This window comes from Salmo salar, chromosome 04 (genome assembly GCF_965601325.2).
Source record: "Salmo salar chromosome 04, fSalSal1, whole genome shotgun sequence".
NCBI classification, from domain to species: Eukaryota; Metazoa; Chordata; class Actinopteri; order Salmoniformes; family Salmonidae; genus Salmo; species Salmo salar.
Genome location: NC_138294.1, coordinates 62,869,144 through 62,879,106, shown reverse-complemented (window position 1 = coordinate 62,879,106; position 9,963 = coordinate 62,869,144). Strand labels below are relative to the sequence as shown.

At 45.8% G+C, this 9,963-nt stretch overlaps 1 protein-coding gene and 1 pseudogene across 7 annotated transcripts in view; both read left to right on the top strand.

Annotated features, from left to right (window-relative positions):
* LOC106603505 (nuclear receptor corepressor 1) overlaps positions 1–6,958 on the top strand; it is a 106,991-nt gene extending 100,033 nt beyond the window's left edge. For all 7 annotated transcript variants that reach the window (XM_082974608.1, XM_014197285.3, XM_014197282.3 and 4 more), the window contains 10 exons: positions 1–153; positions 422–613; positions 1,277–1,422; positions 1,922–2,163; positions 2,398–2,544; positions 2,914–3,056; positions 3,323–3,376; positions 3,608–3,796; positions 4,025–4,201; positions 4,404–6,958. The exon at positions 1–153 is cut by the window's left edge and continues 317 nt beyond it. In XM_082974608.1, coding sequence (XP_082830734.1) covers positions 1–153; positions 422–613; positions 1,277–1,422; positions 1,922–2,163; positions 2,398–2,544; positions 2,914–3,056; positions 3,323–3,376; positions 3,608–3,796; positions 4,025–4,201; positions 4,404–4,588 — 1,628 coding nt within the window. In that variant the 3' untranslated portion in view covers positions 4,589–6,958. The remainder of the gene's footprint in view (positions 154–421; positions 614–1,276; positions 1,423–1,921; positions 2,164–2,397; positions 2,545–2,913; positions 3,057–3,322; positions 3,377–3,607; positions 3,797–4,024; positions 4,202–4,403) is intronic.
* A 649-nt stretch (positions 6,959–7,607) lies between these two features.
* The window catches only part of LOC106603422 (zinc finger SWIM domain-containing protein 7-like), a 46,625-nt pseudogene continuing 44,269 nt past the window's right edge, over positions 7,608–9,963 (top strand).

Genomic DNA, 9,963 nt, shown 5'->3' with positions numbered 1-9,963 from the left:
CCAGCAAGTCACGCATCGAGGAAGAGCTGAGGACCAGAGGAAAGACCACCATCACAGCCGCCAACTTCATTGACGTCATCATTACGAGCCAGATCGCCTCAGACAAGGACTCCCGGGAGAGAGGCTCCCAGAGCTCCGACTCCTCCAGCAGCTGTGAGTTTTCCACATAGAACAACATGGAACAGTATAGAACGTAGACACAATGGGACAGATGGGATGGAAGGCAGTACAGAACACTGCTGTGGTGGTTAGAGACCTGGATATAGATTTGGTTTGCGTTTTAATTCCCAACATTTCTAACATGTAAGACTTAACAACATAGCAAATAACAAAAAATAAATACAAATTATAATAATTTCTCATATGTTAGTGAGAGGGTTGTTTTTTAAGTGTGTGTGTGTGTCCGTGCCCGGCCCTGCAGTGTCGTCCAGTCGGTATGAGATCCCCAGTGGAGGAGCCATCGACGTGATCAGTCCAGCCAACTCTCCAGCCCAGTCCCAGCAGCAACAGCAGCAGGACGACAGGGACCGGGCCGACAGGGACCGGGCCGACAGGGAGAGGGCTGACAGGGACCGAGCCGACAGGGACCGGGCCGCACAGGCAGCAGTACAAGGTGAGATGGCACTATATACTGTGAAAAATACATGAATGGGTTCTCAGTGCTGGTTTCCCTGACACAGATTAAGCCTGCACCTGGACTAAAATAAAGCTTGCTCAATAGTGAATATCTATTGAAAGTGCATTTCAGTCAAAGGCTTAATGTGTCTGGGGAACTGGCCCTTACTGACCGGTAAAGCTCTATAGATGCCATGTATGGAGACTTGAAGTATTCTCTTGACGCTCTCAATCACTCTTTCGCAAGTACTGTTTTCCTTTCCCAAGGTTTAAGTTACCTACCATGTCCTTAATGAGTACAGTACAATCTCTACTCAACTGACTTCAATACAAAATTGAACCAACTCCGCTCTACAAGCTGTATTGAATTCAGGTTACTGCGGAGGCATACAGTATCTTATAGTGATGATATGGTGTAAACATACTACAACCCGAATGACTCTTCACCCGAGTCATCTGAGTACAACAGATATAGCAGACGACACCATTCCATTCCCCACTAGCCCCCGTCTGGTCACCAGACTGCTGCACAAGCTATTTCTGTCCGCTGGAGGCAAATGTATATCAGTTGGTGCTGGCATACAATACAGTGCTACCCCTCCTCCCCCTCCCGCAACTCAGGTGTGTGTGTGTGTGTGTGGGGGATATTCTCACTCTGCAGCTAGCATGCGTCCCTTTGACATGATCCGCTACCGCCAGTCAGCAGAGTCCCAGCAGCCCCCCTCCTCCCAGGCTGACGGAGGGTACTCCCAGTCCCAGCAGGTCCCCAAGACCCACCGGGTCATGACCCTGGCTGACCACATCTCGGTAAGACACACTGGTAGCTTTCCACAGTTGCATGCCATGTCATTGCCTGCGCAGTCGGGCATCAGATTGATATATTATGTGTTTATCTAATATGTTAAAACTAATCAGAGATCTATCAGGCAACTGCAATGTAGTCAGCCTGGAACGCACCCACTGACTGAAGAAGAGTCCAATGACTCATTCATTCATAACCCTTTTTAACTGGGTTCCTGAATCCTGAGCCAAACTATCCATATTCTGTGTAACCAATACAAATTACTTTACCAAAAATGTATGTACAGTATGCCTCCTATACCACTTTTTGTTGAGTGATGATATCTTGAGTGATCCATCGACTGAACTGCAAATGATGATCTCAACAACTCTGACAACAGCCTCTACTTGACATCTTAAGAGAAATACTTTTAAGAGTAGTGACTGAAAATGTATGTGTGCTTCCAAGTACTAACATCTCCCTGATCTGTCTGTCCCCTTGTCCTCTCCTCTTTCTCCTTTATAGCATATCATCACCCAGGACTTTGCCAGGAACCAGGACCCTCCTCAGTCCTCCACTACCATCTCCTCTGCCACCACCACATTCCAGAGTGCCCAGCTGCCCGTGTCTATCTTGGGCCCCGGGGGTCGTGCCAAGGGCCCCAGCCGCTACATCCCAGAAAACCAGGCCCAGGCCTCATCACACCACCAGAGACAGACACCCAGCAGAGTGTCTCCCGATAATGCCCCTGACAAGCCCAGAGCCAGGTACAGTAACAGCACCCGCCGGTAGCCCAACATAGCCTCTTCACCAACCCAGCCTGGGACATGGTCATTAGGGTACACCATAGCAAAATGTTTTGCAACGAAAAACAAAAACTTGTGTTCAGGTAGTACCTCCATGCAAAACGTTTTCTCCCTACTGAACATAACCCCGGTGACACACCTCTGACCACTCCATCAGATTCTCACTTTTTGCTCTTTTCCTCTGTGCCTCCCCAGACCTGGTAAATCCCCTGATCGGGGTGGCAGGGGGGCGATGGAGAGCTATGAGCCCATCTCCCCTCCCCAGAGCTACCAGGATAAACAACAAGAGGCCAGAGAGCAGCAGCAACCACAGAGGCGAGAGGCTGACCAGCCTGAGATGAGGTGTGTAGGACTGGTATATCTTCATAAGAAGTGGGCGTACTCCCATTTGTTTATATTCACCTTACATTGTCTTTCAATGTTATAACTAGGCATTTTTGTATGTTTTGGTGTCTTTAAGGTTTAAGTGACAAACTAAAAAGCACAGATTTCTTTTGTATGTCTACATGCATTTATGTGTGGATACTGGATACCTCCCCCTGGCACAAGGACACATGGATTCAGTGCCCATGGGTGGAATGTGTCTTGTGGGCAGCTGTGACCCATTTGGCATGCCAACGGAGTGGAAACTGGGGAGAGGTGGCACGCTAGCCTACTTAGCCATCTGCTGCCTGACTCTTAACCCTTGTGGTGGCCTTTCTCTGGTTACAGGGGTGACTCTCGCTCCCCTGGCAGTGTCAGCTACCTGCCCTCCTTCTTCACCAGGCTGGAGAACACCTCCCCTATGGTGAAATCCAAGAAGCAGGAGATCATTCGTAAGTTGAACTCCTCTGGTGTCAGTGATTCTGATGTTGGTAAGTGTGCTCTCTTCTTATCTACCTTGTACTAACGTCTTTTAAGAAAGCTTTCCAAAATGGAAATAATGAGACATTTGATGGAACTCAACTTATACAGTATTATATTAACATATAATGGGATGCATTGCACTCATTTCTCATTTTCACAAGGGGAAACATTCTAATAGGAAGGCATACTGTAAAACGACTAACAATGAACTCTCTCTTTAGCGGCATTTTAGTTTCAGACATTTTGTTTACTGTGCTATCATTTCTCCTTTCAGGAAATGCACAACCAGGCACAGAGATCTTCAACTTGCCTGCTGTGACCAGCTCAAGTGCGTTTAGATATTTCTAACACCATCCCATTCTATCACCATTCAAACAAACTAGAATCATTTAAACCAGCAACTTGTGGGTAGTGTTCAGTAAGCACCAAAATGGAATAAAATACATTTCAACAATCGTTTTTCTAAATGTTTTCTGTTTGCATACCCTAAAGAACACGACCGTGCTGGCTGCTCCATATCTTCCCTGTCTAATCGTCCATTGTGTGTTTGGCCCTCCAGGTAGCGTGAACCCCAGGAACCACTCCTTCAGCGACCCGGCCAGTAACCTGGGCCTGGAGGACATCATCCGGAAGGCCCTGATGGGGAACCTGGAAGAAAGGCCAGAGGAGCACCAGGGAGGGCCTCAGCCCAGCTCTAACACCCCCAGCAACGAGGCCCGCCAGGAGGCCAACCCTTCACCTAGCATGGGTCAGTGGCAAACAAGCACACATACAGCCAACTAAAACATTTATATAGGAATAGACACACACATTCGCATGCACACACAAGGAAATTACTGTCTCTATAGGCCCATCGTGGGAATCAAATTCTTAGAAATTCTGATATTTCCAACAAACTCACCAGACTAGTCCTAAGCTTTTGCTAACTCTATTGCATTATTGCTAACACTCTTGTATTTGTCTGATTGTCCAACAGGCAAACAGAAACTGCAGAGCAAAGCCAACAGCCGAAAGTCAAAGTCGCCCAACCCAGGCCAGGCATACGCAGCAGCAGGAGGGGAGCGGCCCTCGTCAGTCTCTTCCGTCCACTCAGAGGGAGACTACCACCAGCAGCCCCCAGCCTGGTCCTGGGAGGACCGGCCCTCGTCCACAGGTACTTAAGGCCCTTAGCCCCATATAAACCCTGACTGTCTGGCCATTTGTTTGTACATCATTCCACATTAACAGCCACACAGGTATTCAGAAATCTAGATTTTATTTTCTTGTATCTCAGAAATAGTTTTTCAGCCTGACATAAGACACAAAGAACAATCTGAATCCCTCTATTGACTATCCTGTCTCACTTTACTCCCCAGGCTCCATGCAGTTCCCCTATAATCCCTTGACCATGCGCATGCTGAGCAGCACACCCCCCTCCTCCATACAGGCCCAGCAGCCCCCACCTGGAGGCCCTCTGGGGCCCCAGCAGCAACAGCGTGTATGGGAGCGAGAGCCCCTACTGTCGGAGCAGTATGAGACCCTGTCGGACAGTGACGACTGAACCCTGCCACAAGAGTCCTACCTGCCCCCCATCCCACCCCAGAGGAAGGGCAGGCCTCTCAGTACAGGCCTGCATGCCCCCCCCCCCACCCACACCCCAAAAAACTATCCTCACTCACTGGTGCTGATCGAGTGTGGGGAGAACAGGGGGGTGTGGCGGTGTCCCTTTTGGTGCAAGTGCGCCCTCTAGCTGCCAGCAGGAAGAAAGGCAGCGAGTGACTTCTGACGGGCTGGAATCTTCAGGATGGACTGACTGACTCCCTTTACGTCCAGAAGCTTTGATACACAGCCTGCCAGGACGGAGAACGCCTGAGTGGAAGATATGATGAAAGATGAAGAACTTGTAATGTAAAAAGATGAAGAAGAAAAAACACTTTTTTGTGGTCGATTTCTGTAAAGAAATGCTTTTGTCTTTAAGAAAAATCATTGTATGTAAATAGAGTAACCTTTTGCAGTGTTTTTTTCCTGATTTTTAGTGATGCTTTTAAATGGATCCACTTTGTTTTTGAATGAATGGGGGGGTTTAATCTTGAATATCAGTCGGTCTCTCCCTGTCCATCTCTTACCCCCCACCTATCTAGCACCACAGTGAAGCTGCGAGACAGAACCTGTGGGTTGTACTTGATAATGAGGGGAGAACAGAGAACTGTAGGAGAAGCCCTGACCACCAAGCACCACCAAAGCCTGTTGTGGACATAAGTGAATGAAACAAACACGTTAACATTTCAATTGCGGCTTTGTAATTTGATGCCTGTCTTTGCAACACTGTGGAGAAAGATAATGCATGGATGTAACAATATTCCCCCTGATCTAGAACTTAAAGAAAGCTTTTGTCAGTCAGTCACCACACCCTTGAGAAAAACAAAACTAATGTCTTTGGTACAAGTTGAGAACACTGGTGTAGGAGCAAGCAGAAAGGTGAAAGAAGACTAATTAATAAGCTTGATGTTGTTTCTTCTCATGACTACTTCTGGGCCCCCATGTTGATCTGAACTCTGTCATTGAGCCAATAGTTTTTGGATTAAGCTGACCACCACTACGGTGGGTGTATTGTATGGCACACAGTCTGACCCGTAGCTATCCCTCTAGGGTTTCCAACAAGTGCAGAATGTTCTACTTACAGTACTCTGCAACCCATGTTGTCATGGTAACTAAAGTACATCAGGAACCTTTTCTAGAGGTTCGCCCATGCCTTGTGGCTGGAGAAAAATAAGGCAGCTTTAAACACATTTTCTCAGAGATATAAGTTGGTGTTTTTTGATGTTTTTGTTTTGTATCCTTAGTCTTTTTTTTTTTGTATACTGTCCAGACAGAAAACCAATTTGTGTGATTTGTCTTATGTTTTAGACAAAAAAAGACAACTAACCAAACACAAATGGTCTGCACCATTGTTGCACTTTTTGCTTTGTAACATTTGACAACAAAAGCATACTTTCTACCTGTTGTATAACTTATTCACGCTCCTGCAGAGGATTGTACTGAGATGTGCTTTGACTTTGCCCATCACTCATGGAAACCTGGATGTTTATGACCGAGTTCCTGTCTTCTCTTGTAGCTTGGTACATGGTTTTGTAGTGTGACATGCATTGCAGTTTTACTTTTGTTTGGGGTACAGTCAAGATGTTAAGGAAGAGTTGCTTTTTTGCTGTCATGGTGACTATTCAAATCCATGGCCTCTTAATCTATTCTCTCTCAATATTCTAGATTAATATCGTCCGTTCTTTGGCAACAGACATGTAGCTTCTTTAAATTTTGAATTGTGACTAGGTCAACATTGATAATGACAGCAATGTTCCATTGCAAGTCCTTTATGTCCGGATATGTGAAAGCATACCACGTGTTTTGGTTCTCTCAGCTTGCGCAAATAACAATCCCAATCTGCTCTAAACTAGATTTTTTTTTTATATATTTTTTTTTAATTTTTAAGTCCTAGAGCTCAGATTTTAGCTATCATTTTCAACATCAGTTATTCAACATCCTATTTTTGATGGGATGTCAAGTGTTTACAACGGCAATGACAAAAAGTTTACAAAACTTGAATCTTAAAGAAAATTGAAATGAAGACAGAAAATAATTTGTGCATCTTTACAGCTTGATGGATGAGTCCAAAATGGCAACCTATTCCCTATATAGTGTACTACTTTTGACAAGAGCCAGTGCTCCATATAGGGAATAGGGTGCCATTTGGGTGACATCCAATCTGTCAAACATCCAGTGCAAATTGTTTTTTTTGCCTGTTTAAAATTTGAGACTTGAAAACCCGTGTATCCCATGATGTTGAAATGCAATGTTTGTATCGCACAATGTCTCTTAGTAGTCTATTACAAGAGTTCAGACCAATCAATAAAGTGGATCAGTTCTCCACCTCAAACGTTTGCGTCTTTGTTTCCTTCTCTGATTGGTCATTGGCTTACAAGTTCTGAGACCTCCATCACTTAGTTTAGGGCTAGGCCAAGAGACTAACGGCTCCATCCAATACAAGGCAAGGCTCATCTATAAGTGGCGCAGCGGACTAAGGCACTGCATCTCAGTGCAAGAGGTGTCACTGCAGTCTCTGGTTTGAATCCAGGCTGCATCACATCTGGCAGTGATTGGGAGTCCCATAAGGCGGTGCACAATTGGCCTAGCGTCGTTTGGTTGGGGTAGGCCGTCATTGTAAATAAGAATTTGTTCATTATTTAACTGGGCAAGTCAGTTGAGGTTAAATAAAAAAATATATTCTTATAATGACTCCTAACAGTATAGTGAAATGACTAACAAAACAATCAACTTTCATTGCTAAAATGTTTTTGGTATGCCGAAGAACCCTCAATGGAACAGCCTTTTCACATTCCTGCTGAAGACTAACAGATGGTAGATCAGGGCAAAAGCCAGTGGCAACAGCTACAGAGTGGCGGTAACTCTGCGAGTGCAAGTTGTTTTGGTGTGGCGAAAAGAGAGAAAGGTTGCAGATTCCCTGATCCCTTTGCTACACTTGGACCAGAAATGCAATCTTTGGTCTGGACCGTGGGATCTCTGCCATGAGGTACGCCTGAAACTTTTTTTAGAGAACAGACATGAATGATAGAGGTAAAAGTTCTAGTCTATGCTGTTTCTCATCGTTGTTTGACGGATCTGATCTCTCACCATATGTCCTCCGCTGCCCGGTCTCTTCAGGCCCACGGCAGGAGGTGGGAAGGGTCCTGGCGGATCAGGGCCGGTGCCCATTCGGACCATGACCAGTGGCTGGCCCAGGGAAAATAGCAGGAAATACATCCTGAATCTTCCCAGCCGCAGAGACATAGGGAACAGTTAAAGTTAGACAAGGACTCTACCTGGTCTGTAGATAAAAATACAGAACGAAAGCTGTGTAATATAAGCTGATCACAACAAAAAGTTGATGGCTTATACAACAAATAGGCTAAGACTGTCAGTTAGCATCCATTTGGGGTTGTAAAGAAACATTGTAGTCAATGTGTGCTAAGGGCCTCCTTATTTGGGCAGTCCCACCTGAATACCTCACACCCCTCTGCCCATGACAGACGCTGGCCCCTCTTAAGTCCACCATGAGGATCCTGGATGGGGGCAGGCACCCTCGTCCATCCTTCTGCAATGACACACCACAGGTGCCGCAGAGACCTGAGATATCAACAGCTCCTTCCCTCATCCTGTTCAAGTTCCTGAAAAATAGGAAATGTATTGCTTAAAGCAGTCCGGTGGTCTTCAATTCAGAAAATGTAATTTGAGAAACTAATGTAATTGCCCAGGTATAGGATTGCTCTTGGTATAAAGCACTACACTCAACAGTGTACTTTTATAGAAACGCCCATTTCATCTTACATTAAACATATCATACCACCTTTCCATTGGAGTCAAATTCATCCCAATAATTGTATGGGATAAATACAACCTAAACATGCTCCAAGAAATATAAATAAAGCAGCATGACACTGGAGTGATAGCGGTAGATATCAGAGATTGTTGGGAGGACCTATAGGAGGACGGGCTCATTGTAACGGCTGGAATGGAATCAATGGAACGGAGTCAAACCAGTTTCCATGTTTGATGTGTTTGGTACCATTCCAATGATTCCATTCCAGCTATTACAATGAGCCCATCCTCCTATAGCTCCTCCCACCAGCCTACTCTTTTAGATATGTGTAGGGGTAAGGTGATTAGGTGTCAGAATATATGATAGAGTAGCAGCAGCGTAAATTATGATTGTATGTGAGTGTGTGTGTGCGTGCGTGCGTGTGTGTAGAGTCAGTATAAATGTGTGCATGTTATGTGCGTGTTGGAGTGTCAGTGTGTGTGTGTGTGTGTGTGTGTAGAGTCCTTTGAATGTGCATAGAGAAGAAAATACAAGGGTCACCTCAGATAGTCCGTGTAGCCATTCTGTTAGCTATTTAGCAGTCTGATGACTTGGGGATAGAAGCTGTTCAGGAGCCTGTTGGTGTCAGACTTGATACACCGGTACCGCTTGCCGTACGGAAGCAGAGAGAACAGTCTATGGCTTGGATGGCTGAAGTCTAACAATTTTACGGGCCTTCCTTTCAAACTGCCTGATATAGAGGTCCTGGATGGCAGGGAGCTCAGCCCCAGATATGTACTGGACTGTCTACACCACCCTCTGTAGCGCCATGCAATTGAGGGAGGTGTTGTTGCCATACCAATCAGTGATGCAGCCAGTCAAGATGCGCTCAATGATGCAGCTGTCCCTGAGTCCTAAGTTTGGCGACGAGCTTGGAGGGAACATTGGTGTTGCACACTGAGCTGTAGTCAATGAACAGCAGTCTCACACAGGTATTCCTCTTATCTAAGTGGGTGAGGGCAGTGTGGAGTGCAATTAAGATTGCGTTGTCTATAGATCTGTTGGGGCAATATGCAAATTAAAGTGGGTCTAGGCCTAGGGTGTCTGGGATGATGGAGTTGATGTGTTCCATACCAGCCTTTCAAAGCACTTCATGATTACAGATGTGAGTGCTACAGGGTGATAGTAATTGTGGCATGAAGCTTTAGAGTTCATTCCAACAGGAATGATGGTAGCCATTTTAAGACGTGGGGATTACAGACTGAAAATTACGGTTGAAAATTACCATGAATATGTCTGCCACCCGATCTGCACATTACATTTACATTTTATTCCTATATTATCCTTTAACTTGTTAGATGACTCTGCGGAGATCGTAGAGGGACTTCCTATACTTGTTTCTGTCCTCAGTCGTCGCCTCAGGGTTGTCTGCAGTAGCCCTGTCTGCAGTAGCCCTGTCTGCAGTAGCCCTGTCTGCAGTAGCCCTGTCTGCAGTAGCCCTGTATGCAGTGGCCCTGTCTGCTGTAGCCCTGTCTGCAGTATCCCTGTATGCAGTGGCCCTGTCTGCTGTAGCCCTGTCTGCAGTA